Source organism: Coloeus monedula, assembly GCF_965178545.1.
Source record: "Coloeus monedula genome assembly, chromosome: 13".
NCBI lineage: Eukaryota > Metazoa > Chordata > Aves > Passeriformes > Corvidae > Coloeus > Coloeus monedula.
This window is the reverse complement of record NC_138793.1, coordinates 13,997,011-14,020,534: the sequence shown is the minus strand read 5'-3', so window position 1 is coordinate 14,020,534 and position 23,524 is coordinate 13,997,011. Positions and strand designations below refer to the sequence as shown.

General features: G+C 61.3%; 1 protein-coding gene across 3 annotated transcripts; it reads left to right on the top strand.

Moving 5' to 3' along the window:
* Nucleotides 1-322: 322 nt before the first annotated feature.
* RIPOR1 (RHO family interacting cell polarization regulator 1) lies at nt 323-23,395 on the top strand. Of its 3 annotated transcripts, none has more exons than XM_082290195.1 (22): nt 323-439; nt 11,365-11,491; nt 13,490-13,639; nt 13,962-14,040; nt 14,349-14,372; nt 14,857-14,910; nt 14,990-15,142; nt 15,232-15,295; nt 15,378-15,421; nt 15,641-15,766; nt 16,052-16,200; nt 16,410-16,539; nt 17,638-18,444; nt 18,778-18,917; nt 19,215-19,389; nt 19,538-19,673; nt 19,841-20,002; nt 20,140-20,298; nt 20,647-20,843; nt 20,950-21,033; nt 21,331-21,421; nt 22,431-23,395. In XM_082290195.1, exons 1-22 carry the CDS (start codon nt 361-363, stop codon nt 22,526-22,528), a joined length of 3,228 nt encoding a protein of 1,075 aa, XP_082146321.1. In that variant the 5' UTR covers nt 323-360; the 3' UTR covers nt 22,529-23,395. The 3 variants fall into 3 exon arrangements, with proteins under 3 accessions (XP_082146321.1, XP_082146323.1, XP_082146322.1); XM_082290197.1 differs by lacking the exon at nt 323-439 and adding an exon at nt 5,854-5,969; XM_082290196.1 differs by lacking the exon at nt 323-439 and adding an exon at nt 5,855-6,008.
* The last annotated feature ends 129 nt before the right edge of the window (nt 23,396-23,524 follow it).

Below are 23,524 nucleotides of genomic sequence, written 5' to 3'. Positions count from 1 at the left end.
TGCGGCAGGAAGGCAAACAGCCGGGGGCCAAGCAAGCCGGGCTGCCCCCACTCCCCTCGCCCCGGGGGAGGTGGGGCTTGTGGACCCCCGTGGAATGCTGATGGGCCGGCGGGTCCGGGACCCCCGCAGGGCCGTGCGGCGGTGGCAGTGGCGGTGTTGGTGGTGGCGGTGGTGGCGATGGCGGTGGCGGCAGCGGTGTCGGTCGCCTCGGGGAGGGAGGTGCTCCCGTCCATGCAGCTGCCATTGGCGCTGGCTGGGCCGTGGTTTCCTGCCGAAATCACATGGCTCCCGCGTTTCCATGGAGAGAGCCGGGGTGGGCGCTGCCAAGAGCCTGCACGAACTCCCCGCTTGCTCCCGTCCATGGGAGTGGAACAAAGGGGATGCACCGAGCCAGGCCCGCTTTCGCCCCGCGCCTCGTCCCCCGCCTCTCCTGGGACATGTGAGTGCCACCCGCACCTCCGCACCCCGCGGCCACGGGGGGGTCGGGGGGAGCGGGGTTGGTGGCCTTAGCAGGGCTACACCCTTGGGGGGCCACGTCGCCGCAAGCCACCGCCCGCCCGCCCGCGTCCCCTGTGCCGCCAGCCCCGGTGGGCGCCCCACGCCGCGCTGGGGTGTCCGGGCGCGGCGGGAGGACGGGGACGGGGACACGGACACGGGGCTCTGCTCCTCCGCCCCACTGCGGATCGGTGCGATCCTCCGCACGCCGCGGCCCGGCCGGGACCATGGCCGGAGACGCCCGGAGAAGGAGCTGCCTGACAGTGGGATATCAGGGCGAGCACCCCCAATGTCAGCCGGTGCCCCCCAGACCGTGTCTGGGATGTATCAGCTTCTCCAGCCACTCTTTCTCTCCCAGATTTGGGGTGACGCTGGTGGCATGAACCGTGTTGTGCCCCGAATCCCTTGAGACTTCAGGCAGGGGTACGGGCAGGGGTACGGCGGGCGAAGGGAAAGCTGCCCGTGCCCATATAGGGCCGTGCCCGAGCGCCTGCGGGACGCCAGAGCCCTGGATCCCGCGGGAGAGGCTGCAGCCATCTCCCCCATCCCGCCCCTGCGCCCGGGCGGGACCCGGGTGGGCTCCTGCGGGACCTGGGTGCACCATGTCAGCTGGGTGCTGCCTCCTCCTCCCCTCCAGGGTGACGGAGGGAGGAATGCTCGGAGGAATTAATGAGACAGATCTCGCTTTGTTGCTGGCCCGATCCTCCTGTCTCCCAGCCCTTCCCAGCCTGCCAAGAAGTGCTCGGGAAGGCCTCGCACCATTAACCCTTCCCCTGCCGCACCTCCGGCCATCCCAGGGCGTGCAAACAGCCTCAGCGGGTTTTACCTTTGCCACATTCCCAGAGGAGACTCCCGAGGGCACTGGGAAGTCCTGGCTGTCCTATAAACCCCATGACTCCCGTCTCCTGGCTGGTGGCCTCAGTGCGTCCCCCGGGCAGGGCTGGGACGTGAGGCCGTGATGCCGCACAAAATCCGGCAGTGCAGGGCTTGTCATCATCTTGTCACCAGTGGCGTTGCCTCCTCTCGGCTCGTGGGGGTCCCCAGTGCATTGCCACAGTCCCCTGGGTGGAGAGGAGCTGTGGTGGCGTGGTGGTATCCCTGGCGTGGTGGTGGCTGAGTCCCCATGGGGGACATGGCATCATGGGGTTGAGCATGGAAACGGGGGGCAGCAGTGGACATGGCAGTGATGGGAGATGTTGGGGTGGGCAGCTGAGAGGTTTTGGGGTGCAACCAGGGGATAACTGTTGATGTGCAGTGAGGACGGAGGTGAGGATAGGGGGATCTCTTCTCAAGCCTTGCTGAGGCTCCTGGCCAGAGCTGCTGCTTTGCCCAGGAATCTGCAGGCTGGGTTGCAGCAGGGTGCCTGAGATGGGCATGGTCCAGTGCTGGCTGGACAGGAGGAGCTGGATGGGCGTAGGGTGTCCCCCAGGAATGCCATCGGGCTGCGCTCCAGATTGTGCCCGTGGCTGAGGCTCAGCGGGTGCATTGGACCTCCTGCCATGGCACTGACCTAAAGGACAGGACCCTGGGAAATCCATGGCACTGACCTAAAGGACAGGACCCTGGGAAATCCATGGCAGGCAGGGAGCAGCTGGCATTCAAGATCCCCAGGGCACAGTGAAGGCAGCCCAAGCCCTGGCTTTGTGTGGGCTGAGGCCAGTGCCGGGCTGGGACGAGCTCCCCGCCGCGTGCTTTGGGGTTATTTATAGGGCTGCCATTTATATCGCTTCTATTTCTGCTGCTGTGTGGGGACGATGCGAGGAAGCGAGGGGGGAGGGCTTGAGTCTGCCACCGCCCCGTGCCCAGCCCCTTCAGGAAGGGATGCTGCTGACGGGCACTGGGGCCAGCCTGGCTGGGGTAGAGCCTGGCTTGGCACAAGGGCTGGTCCTTCTCCAGCCCTCAGGTCATCCACCTTGCACAAAAAACTCTGCCTTGGGCTCCCAGGATTTTTTGGAGTTGGCTTTGCCAGTTTTAGCAGAAAGTCCGAGAAGTAGCACTGTGGTGGAGGTGACCACCTGCTGTCCCAGCCCAGGACAAGTCACTTGGTCACTCACTGTGGTTCTCCTTCAAGCCATGACTGTGTCTCTTTTTGCCAAAATTGTCATCTCCTGCCCTCTCCCAGGTCTCCCCCATGTCCAGGAGCTTTTTGGCCCCTCACCAGGCTGGTGCTGACTCCATCTCCACAAACCTTTTTGGCCAGCCATGACTTCTGACACCGACTGAGGCTGGCCTATGCCCTTTCCTGTCAGGTTTCCAGCTGTGGTGACATTCCCAGCCTCAAGGATGTCTGTGGCTGGGGAGTACTTGTCCGAAACAGCCTGAAATAGCTTCTTCATCACCTTGGCCTTCAGTGCTGGTGCCACCAAGGCAGCATCATGTTAGGGCTGGTGGTTTCTCCAGGGGCTGGGTGGGCTCAGCCTCAGTGCTGGTGGTCCCCGAGCCAGCAGGGAGAAGCTGGAGAATTTCCCTAGGACTCTGCTGGCAGGACGTGGGATCTATGGGAAGCTGGTCTTCTACCCCATGGAGGGCAGGGAAGTGGGAATAACCTCCTGAATTTTTCTGCCTGGGCACAAACTGGCCGTGGCTGTACATGTGTGTCCAAGTGTGGCTGCACACAGTGTTTTGTTTGCATGTTCAGCTGTTGTGGGTGGGGTGGGGATGCCCAGGGCAGCTCCCCAGGCCTGGTGAAAAGACATAAAGGGACACCCCCAAAAAGGGAGCACCTGGGGTGTTACACCCTCATCCCTGCTGTGGAGGAGGGATTGAGGCAGCCACCCTGGCTGGTTGAGCTGAGCCAGAGTGGTGAATATCCAGGGAAGCCCCCTGAGTTGGAGAGTCACATGGAGATGTCCTCTTCCTTGCACCCACTCCCTATCCCCAGCCAAACCAGGAACAGGGGCTCATTTAACTCAATTACCACCCTGGCGCTGCTGGCATGACTTGTGCCCTTCCTCTGCCCTCCCTTGGCAAGGTGTCCTGAGCTGTCAAGCTCCGCCAAATGCCGTGCAGGGTCCTGTGAGGTGCTCAGAGGGCATGGCTGATGTGACTTGTCCTCCTCTGGCGTCCTCTGCCACTTTTGGAATGCCTGACCCTGTCTTCTGCCTGCTCCTGGTGGTCTCCCCAAGGGTGATGCCCGGGATGGTGCCGTGCCAGGCACCTCACCCATGTGTCAGCTCCCACAGAGATCCCCCCAGGACTGCAGGCTGTGGAGAGGCAGAGTCCCCACAAGCAGCACAGCCTGGCTGTCACCCCTCTGCGAGGGAAGCCTGGAAGTCCCCTCACTCTGCGTGGCACCGGGGAACGCCCCTCCCGCGTCTGGGGCAGCTTTAGCGTGGCTTTGTCATTAACCTTTAATGAGAACAAACAAGCTGGCATGGGCCAGCGCTGCGGGCGCGCTGCCTGGCCGTGTGCCGGGCACTGGCTCCGCACAGCTGCCAGCGCAGCACAGGCTTTGCACAAGGATGGTCAGAGCCGGGGCGGTGCCGGCAGTGATGCCATTCCCTGGGGAGAAGCAGCACGGGGTGAAAAGCCGGGTGGTGGCTACTGCCCACGGCAGCCACCAGGATGGGACTCTGCCCATCGGGGGGGAGAGCTGGGGGGATGCGTCGCGTCCAGACGAGGTAGGAGACATGGTCTTCATGCAGGTTCTGGAAGGCTGGGGTGGAGATGGGCTTTGCAGCGTGCTGGGCTGCTGGCTCCCCCAGGCCCGTGGCACTGGCATGGAGGCTGCAGGCCGGTGGGCACCTGGGATGGTTTTTCTTTGGGTGCTTCTCAGAACCGGCCCAGCCTCACCAGCTTTTTTCCCAACTGTTCTCCCAATGTGGCTGGTGCTGTGCACCCACCCAGGCACCCACCTGGGCCCTGGGACCTGAGGGTACCCTGAGTCACAGCACTCTCTGGTGACACCGCTGCAACCCCAGCTCTGCAGGCTTGGCTGTGGCTGCCTCCAGAGCCCCGTGTGGGTGCCCACAGTGGGGCAGCCATGCCACCCTACGTGGAAGCCCCTGATGCCTCTTGTCCCCTGCAGGACCTGCAGGGAGGGTACCTGCTCTGGGCTGGGGAAGCAATCCCACAACAGGCTCACTCTCTGGGGCAGGGCTTAACTTTGCGGGAGCACCTCATACCTGCAAGGACCCCCAAGACTCTGTCCCAGTGCTTTTCCTCCTGAACCTGTCCTGACCTTGCTCTAAAATCAGCAGCAAACAGGAAAGGAGCCTGGGAGGGAGGTGTTTCTTCCTGCCCCAGTGACGTGGTGAGGGCAGCTGATCCCAGGCTGGATAGAGTTGGCTGCTCCAGCCTCTGTCCAACCTGGAGGAGGGTGCCAGGATTGGGTATTCCCAGGACCAGGAGCTGTGCAGGGACCTACAGCACTGGAGCATGGTGACATCTGTGCCACAGAGTCTCCTGGTTGTTTAGGGCACTAAACAGGGAGTTGTGGGCCTGAGAGGTGCTGCTGGCTGCTGGAATTGGCATGGAGGGCAGGTAGGTCTGCCACACTGCTCTGTGGGAGCTGGACCCCTGTGGGAAGCAGGACACACATTCCCACATGGGAATTGCACCCAGCATCTTTGGAAAGCCCTGTGAGGAAGCCCTGGCTGAAGAGAGCTCCTCCAAGGCTTTGGAGACTCAGGATACAAACCAGGGACTTTTGAGCAAGGAAACCCTTTTCCCAGTGGTTCCTAGGTCTTGGAGGGTGCCCACAGGCATGCCACGGGATTGCATGCTGTGGGAAGCCTACAGCAAAGCCACGGTGGTTTTATATATACATAAATATAACTATATATATATTTATTATATTTGTATATACTTATATTTAAACCCAAGCAATGCAGAAGCGAGCGGCAGTGGTGTGAGCGTCAGCTGCCCACGGCTTTGTGCCTGCCCGCACTGGAGCCGGCAGGGATGGGGGCGAGGGGCTGTGCATCCCCCACCCAGCCTCGGGGACTGCAGCAGCTCAGGGCCAGCGGTGCGTTCGGCAGGGCGGGGTGTGCTCCCTGGTGTGTGCCCGGCCCTGGGTGCCGGTGGGAAGGGGATCTCCAAGGGAAGCGATCCAGAGAAGGGCTGGAGGGGGGGAGTTTGCAGTGTGTTCCCCTCCCTTCCGCCTGTGCCTCGGTTTCCCTATTGGAGGGTTGGGGAGGGAAAGATAGGGACCGAACTGTGCCGTGCTCCGGGAGTAGCCGGTGCTGGTGGGGCCTCTTCCCTTCAAGGGGGTCAGGCATCCTCCCGTGTCCTCCCATCCTCCGTCCCCCTTGAGTCACGCCGGGGCTGCGGCGCTGGGCAGTGATGTCAGCCCGCGGGCAGGGGAAGCGGGGGAGGAGACTGCTGCCCGGGGGGAGCCCTCCGGCCACGGCCCCCGCACTCGGGCCGACAGACGGACGGACGGACGGCATGCGAGAGCAACAACCACCCGGGACACCGAGCCCAGCCCGAGGGGGATGTGCTGCCGCAGCACGCCATGAATGGCAAAGCGAAAGGTACCGAGCACCGGCAGCGCCAGGGCTCCCAGGCAAACGGTGATAATTTGGGGACCCCCAGCTGTTTGAGGCTCCCGGGTTGACGTGGCTGGGCTCAGGCGGGGATTTTTGGGGTGAGAAGTTTTCTTGGGAGGGAAGCTCTCCCTGGTAGGGACACCAAGGACATACGCACCCGCCACCTGCAAGGGACACGGTTGTCTCCACGGGTTGCAGTGATGGGGTGTCAGGACAGGGTGTCCGTGCAGGATAGAACCCCTTGGCTGCCTGATGTTGCTGTTGCCCACACTGAGATCCAGGCTCTGCGTCTCAAGGCAGGAGAGGGGCCACCGCTGCCAGCTGCTCCGGGGTGATGCACCTCTGATGCCCCGGCAGCGCCCGATGCCATGGCAGCACAGTTTTCCTCAGAAAACTGTTTTTTCCCTGCTCGTGCCCCCATGTCTGATGAGGACAAACAGAGCCCATCTCCATGTCGAGCATCCTTGGCATGGTGGCCCCAGGGGACCTGGGCAGGATGGAGGGCCTTGGGGCTGCTTTTGTGCACTTGGACCAAATTGTCTGGGCAGGATTTGTGGGGGCAGATACTGGTACCCAGCAGAGTGCCCTGGAGATGAGAAGGTCAGGGGGAAGGTGGCATGTGGGACCTCCACAAGGTTATGCCAATTCCAGAAGGATCCTTCTAGAGGATCCCAGAACCTTCGAGAGGGATCACAGCCCACTCAGGAGTGGAGTCTGGTGCCCATGGCCAGGATGCAGCCCCATCTTACAGGGTACAGAGGTGAGCGGTGTCCGTGGGGATCCTGGCTGGGTGCTCGGTTTGTGCCTTTGGTGGTGGGGGACTTCACCAGGACCATGGTGGTCCTGGGCTGGTTCCCAGGAGCCATCCTAGAGAACACATTGGGCCTGAGCTTTGCCACCCCCTGGGAAACCCCCTGCCCCAGTGGTTGCCACTTTCCTGGTCACAGTTTGGGTTTGCGTCTCCCTCTGGCTGGAGGCAGGGAGCCCATGGGATGAGTGGTGGGGTCAGGGGCTGTGAGCCCCCCCCGAGGAACTGGCTGTGAGTGTCTGCCTGTGCCGTGCCCTGCCCTTCCGCAGGGATACTCCGCGGGGTAAATAAGCACTTCCTGCAATTCTTCCCATTCGCAGCTCCTTCCCTTTCCTGCCGCCCTCCCACTTGGCCCAAGGAGCCAGCAGCCTCCAGTGGCCGCAGGGGCGGATATCAGCACCATGCCCCTACTGCCATGGGGCCGAGAGCAGCCAGCACCTATCCAACCCAAACTGCCGAGAGCAGCCAGCACCCAAACAACCACACCGCCATTCCCTGTTCCGGTGGGGGCTGTGGGGCTGTGACCTTATGGCTGGGACTTTCTCTCCGAGTGAGTCACGGGAGCCGGGATGCCATTCACTGACTCATCTGACTCCCAAAAGCCCCCAGTCCCTCTCCTCGCCCAGCACGAGGAGGAGCCGGGGGTGTCCTGCCTTCCTGGAGGAGAGGCAGAGCATGGAGAGGTCAGGGAAGAGGCGGCTCCCAGGCTCCTTGTGACCAAGGCGGCATGGCTTCAGTCCCGGATGCTCCCATCCCCTGTGCTGAGGGGGGATGAGGAGCGATGGGAGGGAAGAACTGCTCCAGCCCACGCTGGGAGCCGGCCAAGGGCCGTCCCGGGGCCGGAAGGGGCCGGCGGGGGCCGGGGTACGTGCCTGGGTTGGGGCAGCGGGGCCACAGCTGTGCAAACACGGATGCAGCGGCTGCTCCGGGGGGAGCCGAGCCAGCGGGCTGAGTTCACAGGCTCCCGAGGTCATCCCTGCCGTGCGCCCAAGTTTCACCCAAGGGTGCTTGGGCGGGGTGTGGCGGGACCCCCCACTTGCCCCAGACACCACGGGCAGGACGGACGGTCCTGTGTCCATCGTGGCTTCCCCCACTGGGGGACACTGGTGCCCTGCTGTGCCCCGGGGATGGCCGCAGTGCCGTCAGTGCGGGCCCACAGCCCAGCTCCTCCTGAGGAAGCCCCTTGGGTGCTCTAGGTGCTGCTGGCTGGTCGTGGGTGTCCTCCCCGAGGTGAGCGGTGCTGGAGGCTGCTGGGTTGGCTTCCCTGGGCACTGGTGGCCTTCAATGAGTGACATCCCTGGAGGGGCTGGTCAGAGCACCCCCAGCTCCCAGGGCTGCATGGCTGGGGACTCAGGGGGAGCCAGTTTGGGGCGTCTCCGACCAGGGCAGTGTTGATAAACCCGCCGGAGCGACCTGAGGCTGGTGTCTGAGTGTCGGAAACAGAAACCAGCTGGGACCAACCCAGCCGGTCGGACTGCCCCCTCCGCTGCTCAGACCAGCATTCTTGGGATCCCAATCATCTCCAGAGCACCAAGCGTCGAGAGAGGAGCCGGAGGCCGGGCTGGAGAGCCCCGGGGTGGGCTCCAGCACCCCGCGCTGTGCTGCCTGTACAGCTGCTCACTGCCCTTTTGGCCACTGCCCACAGGCAGTGCTGGCCGAGGACGGACAGACGGACACACTCCCAGGATTGCATTTCCTACGCTGGGAGAGCTGGAGGCAGTCTGTGGCGCAGAAAAGGTGAAAAGCTTGGTCGGGAGGCAGGTTTGTTAGCACTGAGCCCTAACTAAGGGAAGGGGCGGTGGTGCTTGCTGGGGCTGAGCCTTTGGGGCAGGACCTCTCCTGCTCAGGAGGGAGAAAGGATGTGCATGGGGCTTTAGCCCATGGCAGAGACACGAGTGTGCCAGTGCTCTGCTGGTGCCAGCCTCATGGTAAGCCTGGCATGGGGCTCACCAGCCTGGGCAAGATACGGTGCATGGTGGTCCCTTCCAAGTGTGCCCCGGGCTCTGCTCCCTGTGGGGGCTGGCTGTGCTGCTGGTACCAGGTACCTCTTATCTCGGTAATGTCAGGAATGCTCTATGCTGGGGATTTTTCCTCCTCTGTGAGTCAAGCTCAAGCGTGCCAGGAACAGAGACCCCACACCCTGCCTGCCCTGCCTCATGCAGCCCTTCGGCACCCGGCTGGCTGCCCACCAGTGCTGGGCTGGAGCATCCTTGGGGCTCCTGGAGCATCACTCCTGCAGAGCAGGGATATGGTGTCCCACTCCTCCAAGGGGGCTTGGGGTCCTGGCACAGGATCTGGGTTGCAGGATGCCAGGCCTGGGGACGCAGGGTGCCATGGTGCCATGGGAGAGCCGGGTCTGGGGCTGGAGTGCAGGGATGTGGTCCTGTCAGCAGCCACTGCTCCCTGTGCCAGTGAGGGAGCTTCCAGTGCTTTGGAGCAGGACCCAGCACGGCACAAGTGGCTGCTGGAGCCTCTGAGGTGCCTGGGCAAGTGGCTGGGGATTGCTCTGACTGCTGGGGAGTTGTGCTGGGGCATCGGTCCCCTCCAGCATACCCAGCATCCTTCTCCCCTCCAATGCCTCCAGCATCCCCCTCCCCCTGATGCTCTCGGCATCCTTCTCTCCTCCGACACCTTCAGCATCCTTCCCCAGTGCAGGCTTCTGCCTGGGAAACTCCCTTTAGAGGTCCCTCTGTGCCCCAAAATGGCAACATGGGCTGGAGGAGGATAGGCTGGCAGGACCATCCTCACCCCAAGCTGGGACCTGCCCCACACATGGAGAGCCTTGTCTAGGGATGGTGGGTGCTCTCCCTATGGATGAGCCGCTGTAGCACCCAGCTGGGGAGCAAGCACGGGTGCCACAGGCCCTCATCGCTCAATGGGGAGCAGATTAAAGAGCCCTGCAGAGGGTAATCTGCAGGTCAGCTGGGCTGCCAGGGATTACAGCTCTTCGTAATGAGCTTAATTGGGACAGTGTTGTCCTGGAAAATGGAGGGACTGGCACCCAGATAACCGTGTCCGTGGGACCCGCCGAGTGGCTCCGTGGTCTGGGCTGGGACACACGTCCCAAGGGGAAACCAGATGGACCTGCTGCCTCCTGGCTCCACTGGGATAGAGGTGAGTGGTGGTGGTTAGCTTTGACTGCAAATGGCTCTGGCACGTTCTGGGTGCTGCAAATCCCTGGCCCCAGCCTGACGTGCGGGGTGGCGAAGGGCACCGTGCCGGGGGGATGCCCACCGGTGGCTGAGTGGGTGTGAGCCGTGTGGGACCAGGCCGAGCCAGGGTCCTGGGCACGGGGAAGGAGTGGGGATGGTGGCAGAAGCCCCAGCAGTGCCTGTGTCCCTGTGCTGTTCGCTGTCGGCCATGCTGGAGACAGGAGGAAAGGCATAGTGAGCCCCTTAGGATGTAGGGAGATGGCTCTGGCTCAGTCTATCTGCCAGGGAAGCTGTGCATCCCCAGGGTCCTGCCTGGCCTCCCCTGGTGCGGTGGGGGATTGCTGGCACTGTGTGGGCTCATCCCCAGCAGCTCCCGCAGCTCTGCTCAGGGCTGGCTGGGACAGAGGGATTGACCTGCCATCAGTGGTGGCCAGAATGAAGTGGAGCATCCTGCATCCTGCTCCTCTGTGGCTGCTCTGTAGGCTGGGCTCCTCCCTGTGCACAGCTGGCACTGCTGGGGGTGGCAGGGCCAGGAGCCTTGTTCTCCCCTGCTCTTGCCTTGTCCTTTGGGATGCCCTCCCTGAGCCCCAGCCCCGACCAGGGATACAGGAACGGCTCCTGTGACATGGAGTGGCAGACGGGTCTGAGCCCTGAGACTCAGAAATCTGCTCCATCCCCGGCTGGCATCAACTGCACTGGCTGTGGTGGGGACAAGCAGGTCCTGGCAGTGGTTTCAAGGCTCCTGACACTGTCACTGCCAGGAGCAGAGGGCAGGGGTGCAGCAGCCGTGGGGCTGGACACATGTGGCCTGCGCAGACTTTCCAGGGCCTGGCAGGGAATGGCTCAGCCTTTTCTTCCCCGATGCAGAGTTCCTGGCAAAGTTTGGAACTTTCCAAAGTGCTTTGTTGTCCTTGGGTTTCCCTCCTGGTTGCTGGAGCAAGTGAGCGGAAGCAAGTGAGGAGACAGCGAAGGGCTGGGCAGGCGGGTCCAGCCCTGTGCCTTTCCTGCCCCTGCAGCAGGGTGGCACGGGTGACAGTGGACATGGGACGAGGTGGGGTTCAGGAGGAGGTGTCTGGGCTTGGGCACCATGTAGAGTTTGCCACGGACACATCTGGGAAAGGCCATGGTATGCACTGGGCATCAGCCCCTTTCTGTGACTCCCATAGGGCCAAGCTGGGACATGACTGGGTGTGCCCACTGAGAGCTCACAGTGCCCAGAGCCCTCCTTCACCAAGAGCAGCATCTCTGGGGGCAGCATGAGATCTGTGTGCTGGTGCTACCAGGAATGTTCTTGGACTGAGAGAGTGGGAAGTCTCCCAACCCATGGTCTGTGGGTGCCATTCTCAGTCCTGGTTGCAGTCCTGTCTACCTGTGTGTCCTCACCCTGCTGCTGGTGACCCTGCTGTGTCATTGTCCCCAGGGCGGCCCTCCAGGTCACACTCAACGATGTCACTGTCTGTGCGCCCGCAGCGCCGAGTCCTTGTCACCAAGATCAATAGGAGCCAGTCCTTCGCCGGAGTGAACTCATCGGCCGACCGGCCCTTCAGGTAGGAAATGGGTGCTCACTCTGCCTGCCACGAGGGACAGGGACAGGGACAGGCTTGGGCTTTGTGGTGGGACCTGCTGTGCACCCTGAGGCTCCTTCCCATCCAGCTGTCCCAGCATCTTGCTCAGGGACCTTTTTGGTAGCCAGGGGGCTGTTGCACAGGGGGCTGCAGGGAACACTGAGGCCATGTGGGAGATAGAGCCCATCGTCCCAGCCTTCTGCAAATGCTGTGCCCCAGGTGGGGTGAGGACCCTGCAGCCATGTGGCTGCTGCCACCAGAGCATGGAGGGGGCAGGTGTAGCTCACCTCATTCTTCAACCAGCTCTTAAAAGAGCTTCCCTGTGACCATCTCATAATGTTAATGGGTGCAGTAAAGCTGGGGTGGCTTTGAAGTGTCTTGATGGCCTTGACATCCTGCGGCAGCCAGTTTCGGGGCTGAGTGCTGGTGTGAATCAGGGTTTCCTCAGGGTCACCTCAAACCTATCGTTTGAAAGGTTTTACCGGCTGCCCACCAGCTGCAGTGTGAGGAGCAGCTGTTGCCTGCTCCAGCCTCTCCAGCCACTGGTGATGTTATGGTCCCTTCATACCCTTCCTCCTCCTCTCTGCTGAGCCTCCCCACATGCTGCACTTCCCCTCCATCCCCCTCTGCACCATCCCTAGCTCCTGGCTACCCTCTCACAGGTAGTCCTTGGGTTCCAGGCAGAGCCTTCCTGCACTCTGGCCTCCTGCCCTGATCAACTTTGTCCCCAAGTCCTGTCCAGCCTTTGGGCAAAGTGACACTTTCCAGGTCACCAGCTCATTGCTGGATTTGTGGGTACCAGAGGGGGCCTCTTAGAAACAGAGAAGAGGGAGGACTTTTAGATGCCTGCAGCCAAGTGGTTGCTGGGGAGATGCTAGTGGGAGATGCCTCCAGGGACCCTGGAGGATAGGAATGAGGAGGAATGGTGGAAATTAGGTGCTTACCCATCGCTTGGGAGGAGGCCAAGACATTCATTTCCCCACTGATGATTCGGGGAAGTCTTTTTGTCACTTCTGTGAAGAGCAGCACAGGATGGGAGGTACAGCCTGAGGCTGGGAAATGAGGAGCCCATGGTGTCTCCTGGGCACCGGTGGCGCGACGATGCTTTGGAAGGAGGAAGGGAAGAGCCAGTCTGAGCGAGGCGTTGCTCACTTGGCTGAGGAGTGACTCCATTGCACAAGGCAGGAAGGGTGGTGTTCGGTGTTCGGGTCCCAGCGCTGGGTTGGCATCCCGCGGGTCGGCCGGGGGAGGCAGCTCTATCCAGCAGGTTTGGTGACATCTGGAGAGGCAGAGCATCAGTGAGGATGTCCCTGCCCCATGTTGCTGTGCTGTGTGATGAGGTGACAGGGCTGCTGGTCCCCAGGATGCTCCTGTGCTGGATTGGGATCCTTGCCTGATCCTGGAAGCACAAGGTGGCATATTTCACTCTGCCACAGTGCCCAGGGAGCACCTCATGCCCCTGGCAACCTGGGTGCTGGGGATGGAGCCCAGCATGGCCCCTTTCGAGGCCAACAAGGTCTGGAGATGTCCCCAGAGGCACTCCAGGAATTTAGCCTGACTCCAGCTGGTGCTATCTCTGTTTGCCTTGGCTCCCTCCAGCTGGCACCAGGAACCCTCCACTTCCGCAGAGGCTACATCACAGCCAAACTCCTGGACCCCACTGGGACAATGTTGCCTCCCTGCTCTTCTCCATCTCCACATTTTTGGGTTTCTCCTTGTCTTTCCCATGGCTTTGGGGCAGCCAAATGCATTGCCAGGGGGCTGCAGGCATGTGGTGCAGGCAGTGCTGCCCAGTCTCATGGCTCTGTGTCTTCCAGCCCTGCTGGACACATGAATGGCTTCCAGGGAGTCCTGGGAGGGCCAGGCAGGTCCCAGTGGACCTGGCCTCCATCCCAGAAATCGCCCTTGTCTCCAGACAGGCTGGCTGGGGCATCCAGAAGGACCCTGGTGCTGCGTGCTGATCCCAGCCTCTCTCCCCAGGAATCTCTCAGCTTTCACCCCCACTGTCTCCCGCAAGACTGGCTCCAGGGTCAGTAGGATGTTCTCAATGTCCCACAAGTCCCCACCACCCAAGGTGCCTCAGCCCAGCCGCCTGGACGAGGTGTACGAAGCTCTCAAGAAGGGCCTGACGTAAGTGCTGGGTGGGTGGAGGCCAGGAGCTCCTGAGGGGCATGGAGACAGCTTGTGACATGGGTTGGGGTTGGGAGCTCTCTGCTCTCACCAGGCACAGACATGCCAGGTCTCTTGGGCACATTGCCTTGGGGTCCCAGATTGTGTGGGGTTCCACATCCCACCACATCCCATGTAGAGGCATATATGGGTTCCCACAACTGGGTCCTGGAGCAGGGAGTGGGGATGTGTTGCCACATGTGTTGGGTTGGTGTGGGCTGTGGGGAGCAGAAGTCCTGGACACAGCGTCCCAACCTGACCCCCATGGTGTGGTTGCCCCCAGAGCCTACCTGGAGGTGCACCAGCTGGAACTGGAGAAGCTCAGCACACAGATCCGTGAGTCCAAGAGGAATTCACGCCTGGTGAGTGCCACTTGGGAAGAGCCTTATGGGGAGAGGTGCTTTGGGTAGACAGCCGGGGTTGTGGGCACAGCTGGGGCAACTCATGGTCCATCTGTACCTGGGGCAGAGCCTGTTTCTGTGGGGTTGTAGGGGCCAGCCCAGGCTCTGGTGTTGGGGCTCCTGTCCCTCTGTCATGCACTCCCCAGCCCCGGCTGGGTGCTGCATGTCCCACTGCTGTGCTATGGGTGGTGGGTGCCATGTGCTGGGTCTTCTTTGGGTGGGCAGAGCAGGCTTTGTGCTACGTCTTATCCCTCTCATCTCTCCTCCAGGGTTTTCTCTACGATCTGGATAAGGTAAGCGGGATCAGTGTCTTGTCCCCCTTGTATTCCCCTTCCTTGTGCCTGGGATGTGCTACTGCCAGCCCTGCTCCGCTAGCACTGCCCTGCTGCCTTGTCCTCTGGGAAGGAGAGGGACTGGGACTCTGTGGGCAGAGTGGCCCTGGGTGGGGGATAAGGAGAGATGGTCTTGTAACCCCTTTGAGGCAAACAAAAGCTGTTGTTAGTGAGTGCAGGGCTTGGGTTAGCTCAGAGGCTGGGACAAAAAAGCACCCTGGAGCCTGGCTTGGCTCCTGGAGGGCCTTCTGGAGCAGGGGAGTCTGGAGGAGGCTGCAGCACATGGGTGCTTCCCACTGACTGCCACTCTGCAGCTCCCAGGCAGGGCTGGTGACCAGGACCCACCCCAGCCTCAGGATAGGGGACACAGAGGGCACATCCTGACCTGTGGCTGTTCCACAGAGGGGCTGCACTGCTGCTCACACCATCTTCTCTGCTTTTCCAGCAAGTGAAGTCAATCGAGCGCTTCCTGCGTCGCCTGGAGTTTCATGCCAGCAAGGTGAGAGCTGGGGCGGTGCTGGGGTGGCCGTGATGTCCCCAGCCCTGCCCCTCACCGCAGCTCGGGCCTGTCCTTGCAGATAGATGAGCTGTATGAGGCTTACTGCATCCAGCGGCGGCTCCGCGATGGAGCCCACAACATGGTCAAGGCTTACAGCACGGGCTCGCCAGGCAGCCGGGAGGCACGCGAGAGCCTGGCCGAGGCCAGCAAGGGCTACAAGGAGTACACGGAGGTGAGACACCTGGCTGGGGTGGGCTGGCAGGGTGCTGAGTCCATGGGTGGCTGCTGATGGGTCCTGTCCATCTGTCTGTCTGTTCCCAGAACATGTGTCTGTTGGAGAATGAGCTGGAGAGCCAGCTGGGCGAGTTCCACATCCGGATGAAAGGTACCATGTCCTGCTCCATCCCTGTCCTGCTGCCTGCCTGCCTGCCTGCTGCCTGCTGACGCCCCTCTGCCTTCTCTTGCAGGACTGGCAGGCTTTGCCCGGCTTTGTGCTGGTGACCAGTATGAGGTTGGTGGGACCATATGGGTTGGGTTCTGCTCTTCCTCTGCCCTGTTGTCCTTGGGGTGTCTCAGGGGTGTAGGTGGGTGCTGGCATGGAGGGCATGTTGCAGGGTGGTGGTGGGTGGTGGTGGGTGGCATGGGTCCATGGCCATGCCTGGGGACATACAGAGAGCACCCATCACCTTGGGGTCATGTCTCCCCTATACCCACACCTCTGCATCCCCAGATCTTCATGAAGTACGGACGGCAGCGGTGGAAGCTGCGAGGGCGCATTGAGGTGAACAGCAAGCAGGTGTGGGACAGCGAGGAAATGGTTTTCTTGCCCCTCGTCACCGAGTTCCTCTCCATCAAGGTACAGTGCAGAAAAGGGCAAGGATGGGTGGGCAAGCTATCCTCCTGCATTGTAGAGTCATTTAGGTTGGAAAAGACCTCTGTGCTCATCAAGTCCAACTATTAACCAGCACTGCCGATCCCACCATTAAGCTATGTCCCCAAGTGCCACATTCACATGTTTTCTGAACACTTTCAGGGGTTGTGATTCCACCACTTCCCTGGGCTTCCCTCCAGCACCTTGCCTAAACCTCACCCTCACTGGCCCATGGCTTTATCTCCTCCTTTCCTTCCTCTCATCTTCCAGGTGACAGAGCTAAAGAGCCTGGCCAACCACGTTGTGGTGGGCAATGTGTCCTGTGAGACCAAGGACCTCTTTGCGGCTCTGCCCCAGGTAGTGGCTGTGGATATCAACGACCTGGGCACCCTCAAACTCAGCCTGGAGGTGACCTGGAAGTGAGTACCTCAGCAGGCATTGCTGGTGGCACATGGCAGTGCTGGGGATGCCCAGCATGGAATGGCAAGAGATGGCCCACCCCAGGCTGTCTCCTATCCCAAAACTGGGCTGTAATTATGGAAAACCAGAGCTGTACTGGAGGGAGTCCTGGTGTCTTGAGACCCCCCAGGCTGGTGCACACTCCTCACCTCCCTGCTGTTCTCCCCAGCCCCTTCGACAAGGACGACCAGCCCTCGGCAGCCAGCAGTGTCAACAAGGCTTCCACGGTGAACAAGAGGTTCTCCACCTACAACCAGAGTCCACCTGACACGCCGTCCCTGCGGGAACAGGCATTCTATGTAAGTGTGCATCAGGCAGGGCTGCTCAGGAGACATGGCCAGTGGAGGGATCCTCACAGGGATGTGCCTAGGCAACGTCTCAGAGGGTGGCACAGCTCAGGGACGGGTAGGCAGCTCCTTCCTCTCCAGCCGTCCCACCAGGACTCCCCAGTACCGGCACATGCTCCTCCCTCCCACGTTCACAGCTCCTCTTCTCTCTGCCCAAGAGCCCGGAGCGGGCGGCTGACAAGCGTGGCTGGTCCTTGCTGGACATCTTTCGGGAGACACTCTTCGAGAAGCTGTCTCAGAGCTGCTCCTGCGGCGATGTCTCCTCGGCCGAGCTCGGGAGATGGCCGCAGCAGGGCCGTGTAAGTGCAGGGCTGGAGCAGGCCAGTAGCTTAGCCCAGCGCTGTGGCCATCCTGCAGTAGCTGTAGCCACTCCTTGTCTCCTACTCTCCCTTGCTGATGCCCAAAGGCCTGATCCTGCCAGGCTGGGTCTGGCTGGTCCTGCAGAGCTAGTCCCCAAGCTAGGGAAGCCTGGGTTCACCCCCATGCAAGAGCTGGGCACTAGTGAGTACACAGCTTCTCCGTGTCCCTGTGCTGGTGGCATTGGTGTGGTGCTGGTGATGGTGCTGGTTAGATGGTGCTGGTGTGGCAGTGCTGGCGTGGCACTGGTGTGATGCTGTCATGGTGCTGGTGTGACTAACGTGGAATTGGCGTGGCACCAGTTCAGTGATGGTGACCCACAAAGTTGGTGTGGTGGCCAGTGGTGTCCCCACAAGCTGGTGCTGGAGCTGTTGCTGTCCTTGCAGCCATGGTGGGTGGTGTCCTTGGCTCCATGTGTTGTATCCCACTGTGCTAGGGGGCCGCTGGCACCCCAAGGCTCCAGGACATATGGGGTTGGTCATGGGGAGCTGGATTGCCTGCTGGCATGGGGTGGGATTGAGAGCTGGAATCTGCCAGGTGCTTGCTGACCATCCTGCTGTGCCAGCAGAGCCATGGCAGCCTCAGTGCCCTCCAGCTCAGATCGATCCTGCCCCTGCTTGACACGCAGACAGCTGGAGGAGCAGGGGAAGCAGGAGCAGGGTCTCGGCTGACACCCATTCTCCCCCTTTCCAGAACATGCTGCGGCGCCAGGAGGAGCTGGAGAATGGCACAGCCTGGTCCATCTCCTCTGAGTCCTCGGACGACTCCTCCAGCCCCCAGTTGTCCGGCAGCGCCCGCCATGCCACACACAAGCCCATCGTGCAGCCCGAGGTGCAGGCCTCCGCCCCTGCCATCGAGATCTCCTTCTCCCAGCAACCAGAGGAGGCTGATGCCGTGCTTGGGGCCAGTGGCAGCAGTGTCCCCTCCACTGGGAGCCAGCCGGAGGAGCCAGGCAGCCGTAAGAAGGAGACAGTGGCCAACGGGCATGTGCCCTACTCCCGGACTCTGAGCCACATCAGCGAGGCCAGCGTGGATGCCACGATGGAGGTCAAGACTGCAGAGAGCTCTTGGGAGCCCGCACCCAGCCCAGAGGACACAGGGATGGGCGAGCAAGACACAGACCCTGGTGCTGCAGTGGCAGCTGCTGTGGCAGGGCAGGACAGGGCCACTGAGGCCAAGCCCCATGCCTCTGTGGCATGGGCCACCTCCTGCGAGGAGGAGGCTGGCAGGGCCGAGCCAGTGCAGAGCCAGGCACCAGCACAGAGTGACTATGGCACTGGGACCTCCACAGCACTGGCACAAGCCTCTGCAGAAGAGAGGCCCGTCCCAACCCCACCACAGCCCACCAGCATCCCTGAGGTGCTGCGGGGGAAGATGGTGGATTCAGGTCTGGAGGAGGCAATTGGCCTTCTGGGCTCAGCTCTGGATGACTATCGGGGACAGTTCCCGGAGCTGCAGCCCCTTGAACGGGAGCTCAAACGTCTGGAGGAGATGCTGCTGGTGAGGGGCTCCCAGCTGTGTCACGGGGCAAGGGTGACAGGGTCATCTTGGCTGGCAATGCCTGGAGATGATGGGGACAGGGACAGCCATTGTGGCAGTGCTCTGAGACAATGGAGACAAGACCATCCCTGCTGGCAGTGCCCAGGGGTGATGGGGATGGGGCCATCCCTGCTGGCAGTGCCCAGGGGTGATGGGGATGGGGCCATCCCTGCTGGCAGTGCCCAGGGATGATGGGGATGGGGCCATCCCTGATGGCATAGCCTGGTAATGTGGGTGGCAGGGCAATCTTGGCTGGTGAGCCAGGATTCAACTCCACCATGCCTTCCTCCACAGCAGAAGCAAGGCATCTTCCTCAGCCGGGCCTCCAGCATCAGCCTGACAGTGGAGCACGCGCTGGAGAGCTTCAGCTTCCTCAACACCTCCGACATGGAGGACTCAGAGGGCTCTGAGGAGGAGCCTCTCCAAGATGAGAGGTGCACAGTGGGGCTCATAGGATGGGGCACAGGGCAGGAGATGGCCTTGGGGCAGTTGGAATGGGGGATGTTCAGCTCTGCCAGGGTGCCTAAGCATATTTAGACCTGTTCCTCACAGCTTAGGGAACATCCAGAAAGTACCTGGTCCTTCTGGTAGCACCCTGCAGCTCTCTGTGAGGGGTGGGCTGGAGGCAGCCCCTGTGCCCCTGGGACTTATCCTCTGCCCTGTGGGTGGGGAAGGGGCAGGTCCAGGTATCCTATGCTGATCCACTGCCTTGATCTCTCCCTGGCTTGCAGGAGGGCTGGCAGACCCCTGCGTGGCACCAGGGCCCCCAGCGCTGGCGAGATGGGGGCAGATGACACTGGAATGTGCAGTGGTTCTGAGGCCAGCACTGACCCCATGAGCACCGGCAATGAGTTCCTGGATAAGGCTCTGGTGCTTCACCTTAACAACTGCAACAGCCTGCTGCTGGTGAGGACCAGGGTGGGATATGGCAGCAGGAGACACCCTAGGGTGGGCTGTATGTGAGCCCTTGAAGCGGGTCTTGCTGCAGCCTGAAGGCTGTGATGTGGGCAGTGAGCTCTGTCACTGAAGTCCCTGGTTTGGTTGTGCCTTGCAGAAGCTGGGCACCTTTGGTCCCCTGCGGTGCCAGGAGATGTATGCCCTGGACAGGCTGCTGCGGGAGTCGCAGGTGCTGGAGATCGTGTGCCAGCTGACGGAGGAGCGCGCAGGAGCAGCCACCTCAGCTGCTGACGGTAAAGAGACAGCTGAGGGGACCCTCTGTGCCACCCTGGAGGCTGTGTGAAACCCGTGTCCACTCGTGGGCATGGCTGGGCAGTGAGGGACCATGCCAGACAGAGGGCAGGAGTCACCCGCCTGCTGCCATGGCCTTGGGGAGGTCTGACAGTGCCTGTCCCCACAGTGGTGCAGTTCTCGACACGGAAGGAGGGCGTGCTGCCCCTTTGGGACCTCTGTGTGGAAGTGCCCAATGTCTACACCTGCCCCGTGGAGCGGTTCCTGCAGGTGCTCAGTGCCCAGTATGCAGCTCCCATCAGCGAGCAGCACCCTGGTTTGGCTGATGCTGGTGAGTGGGTGCCCAGGGGTGTTTGGGGAGCTGTCAGTCTCACTCAGTGACCATGAGTGGGAGGATATCGGTGCCAGGAGCTCCACAGAGGGGTGACCATGGCTGCTGCACACCCTGATCCTGATTCGTTCCCACAGTGTGTGTGAAACTGGTGGAGGACGTGCTGAATCGGCGGCTGCCCCGGCGGCCCGGCAGTGCCCAGAGCGAGCAGGTCACCATCTTCCAGTACTGGAGCCACTTTGAGTCACTCGGTGCCCTGGTGCTTGACACCTACATGATGGAGCTGGCAGAGGAAGGTGGGTGTCCTCCCACCCTCCTTAAGCCCTGGGATGGGGTGCCAGAGTATCACCATAGTGACTGATCACCCTGCAGCAGTGCCATGACCATTCTGGGGCACCACCCAGAGGCTCAGCCATCCTTGGGGTGGGCAAGTCTGATCCAGAGTGCAGCCCAGTCCCATGCTGCCTTCCCATATCCTTGCTGTAGGTCCCCAGTGTCTTGGGGAGCAACTCCATGCATTGACACCCTGCGTGGGGCCCCCTCTGCCCAGCATGGATCCGGGGTGCCCAGGGATGGGTGGCAGGGGTGTGGGGGCAGTGCCATGTGACTCTCCACACCTTGGCTGAGCTGATGGCTTCCCGCAGCGCTGCTGGCACAGAACCTCAACTCAGACGACCAGGATGTGGTGCTGCGTGCCCTGAAGCGCGTGCCTGAGGGCCGCCTGAAGAAGGAGGGACTGAAGGCACTGAGCCTGCTCCTCGTGGAGGGCAACAGCAAGGTGGTGAGCGCTGTGTCAGCCCAGCTCCGCAGCCTGGCGGAAAATCCCCGCTTCCGCCAACGGGTATGTGCTCGGCAAGCCAGGGACGAGGTGGGCTGGTGCCACAGCCCCCGGGGGGCTGCCCCCGCTCTGCTGCAGATGGTGGCACTGACTCCCCTATCTCCCCCAGGCCCTCGTGTGCTTCCTGGAGCAGCTGGAGGATGAGGAGGTGCAGACACGTGTGGCAGGGTGTGCGGCGCTGGGCTGCTTGAAGGTGAGGGATGTGGGGAGGGGGCAGCAGGGCTGCATGTTCCAGAGGAAGAGGAAACCCGTGGCTGGTGACTCTGGACACACCTGCACAGCCTCCTGCTCCTGGGAGAGAAGAGCCGGGGATGCCCCAAATGTGCTGTAGCAGCAGGCAGGGGCAGAGCAGGAAGGAAAAGGGAGGGAAGAAAGAGGATGAGGGGCTTTTCTGGACCATGGGGCTGCAGTGCCCTGTACTGCCTTCCCCATCTGACTCTGTTCCTGCTCCACCCCTGACACCCAAACCTCCTTGTCCCTTCTCCTGCAGGCCAAGGAGAGCATCGAGCAGCTGGTTTACCTGTGCCAAACCGACAAAGAGCCTGTGCGGGAGGCAGCCAAGCAGAGCCTGATGCTGTGCGGTGAGTGTCCCACTGCTTCTCTACTTGCTCCCCACCCACAGCATCCCAAGTGGCATCTCCTGGTGCCAGCAGTGCCCATGGGAGATGGGGCTCTGTGGCTGGTCCCTGCCTACCCCACGCACTCTGGTTCATCGTGCTCCAAGCTCTGCCAGGCAAGAGCAAGCTGGCAGCGAGGGCCAGGCATCCTGTAGCCACAGCACTAAGCCTGGTTGTTATTTATTATTTGCTAGATGGCCCTGAGAGAACCATCTGAGTGGGTTTCTAGGCCTCCAGGTCGTGGCAGCTGCTGCACAGGTTGGGACACGTGAGCTGTCCTTGTCCCCCTTGTCCCTGCTCTGGCTGCTTTGCTCACGAATGTCTCCGTCTTAGAGCCTGTCAGCTGTGTCACGTTTTGGAGTCTGTGTGTCTTGGTTGTTGATAGTGCACATCCCACTGGCACCCTGACACATGTAGATGCCTTGTGTCCTATGTCCCAGCAGATTGTCCATGTCACCACCTCTTGCTGGGGATGGCTGCTGCAGGCAGATTGTGGGCAGAGCTCAGAGTGAGCCTGTAGCGTGGATGTGTGCATCCCTGTGTGTGCCTGGGGGTCCCGGGGGAGCCCTTGGGACCCTAATGCCAGTGCATGCAGATGTGCACAGCTGTTGGAACCACTGGAGCTGGCACAGCCCTGAGCAGTGGTCCCTTGGCCCCAAGTGGGGCTCTCCACAAGCCAACATTCCTGCAGCCCAAACACGGGTTATCCCTGCCCCACGTGGGCAGCTGAGAACAGGATTTGCAGCCTCTGAATCAGGAGCTCTGGGGACTTTTTGATCCAGATCCCAGCTGGGACCTGCCCAGGGGCATGCTAAGGAGAACGAGAGGTTTCCATGCTGTGGCCATAGCACGCAGGCTCAGCTCTGCCAGGTGTTAGGCATGCTTCCCTGGAAAGGCCAGGGTAGGTGGCCAGGGATGGGCAGGGGACAGAAATTACACAGTTTGGATCACTGACCATGGCGTTTACTTGCAGGAGAAGATGGTAAATCAGCTCACCGGCGACTGGAGGAGACCCTGGACAGCCTCCCGCGGATCTTTGCACCAGCCAGCATGGCCAGTACAGCTTTCTGAGACCCACGCACACCCACCTGCCATCTCTGAGGGCAAAGGCACCGCTGGGCCGCCCGGGCTTGCACGGACTGGGGACCCGGCAGCTCCCGCTCTCAGCACCACATCACAGTATTACCCCGCCCGCCGGCAGCTCGCCACGGCTGCACACTGCCTTACGGAGCACCGCTTCCCTGTCCCCGGCCACCGGCCCCACAGGTGCCACCTCCGCACCACTGGGCAGGGGGCTCGCTGCACATCCCACCCTCTGATCGCTATTTAAAATACCCAGGGAGCCCACCCTTCCTGCCCCCCTCGCCGGCTACAGCTGCCGGCACTGGGGCAGCGGGGAGAGGTACTGGATTTCTCTGCCTCCTCTTGCCTTCCTCTCGCTCAAGGGCACGCGCCCTGTCCCGGAAGGACCTGCACTTTGGAAACCTTGCTGTTTCTTTCCAGGAGCTGCCAGGGCCATGGGGACTGCTGCCCTCTGCCACCTGGAGTCCCCAGGACTTAAATAAAATGAAATATGAGATATTAATATATTCTGCTGGCGTTTCTTCTTTCCAGCTCCACATGCTCCTGTCCCTCCCTGGCTTGTGGCTGTAGGGAGTGTAGTGAGATGTGGCCTAAGCCCAGAGCCTTTCCTGGCCTGTTGGGAAGTGCTGTGGAGGGCAGGGGCAGGAGGAGTGATAGAGGGACGGACAGATGGATGGACAGAAGCTGCCACCTTTTTTTGTTTGTTTTATTTTATTTTTTATTTACAGATTTTTGCAGAAAAACAAAAGCAAAAAATTCTTTTCTATAATGTCTCTATAAATCTATATATAATGTAATTACAGAGAATGACTAATTTTGATTTTAAACCAGAAATAAAAACAAACCTTTAAAGAGTGTCGGTGTCGCTGTGAGGGTGTTTCTTTGGCCCCAGTGCTCTGGGGCAGGGCAAGTTGGGTGTCAGCATAGCTGCCTGGAGGATGACAGGGGATGTAATGGGAAGTAATTGTGATTTTTGGCATTTCC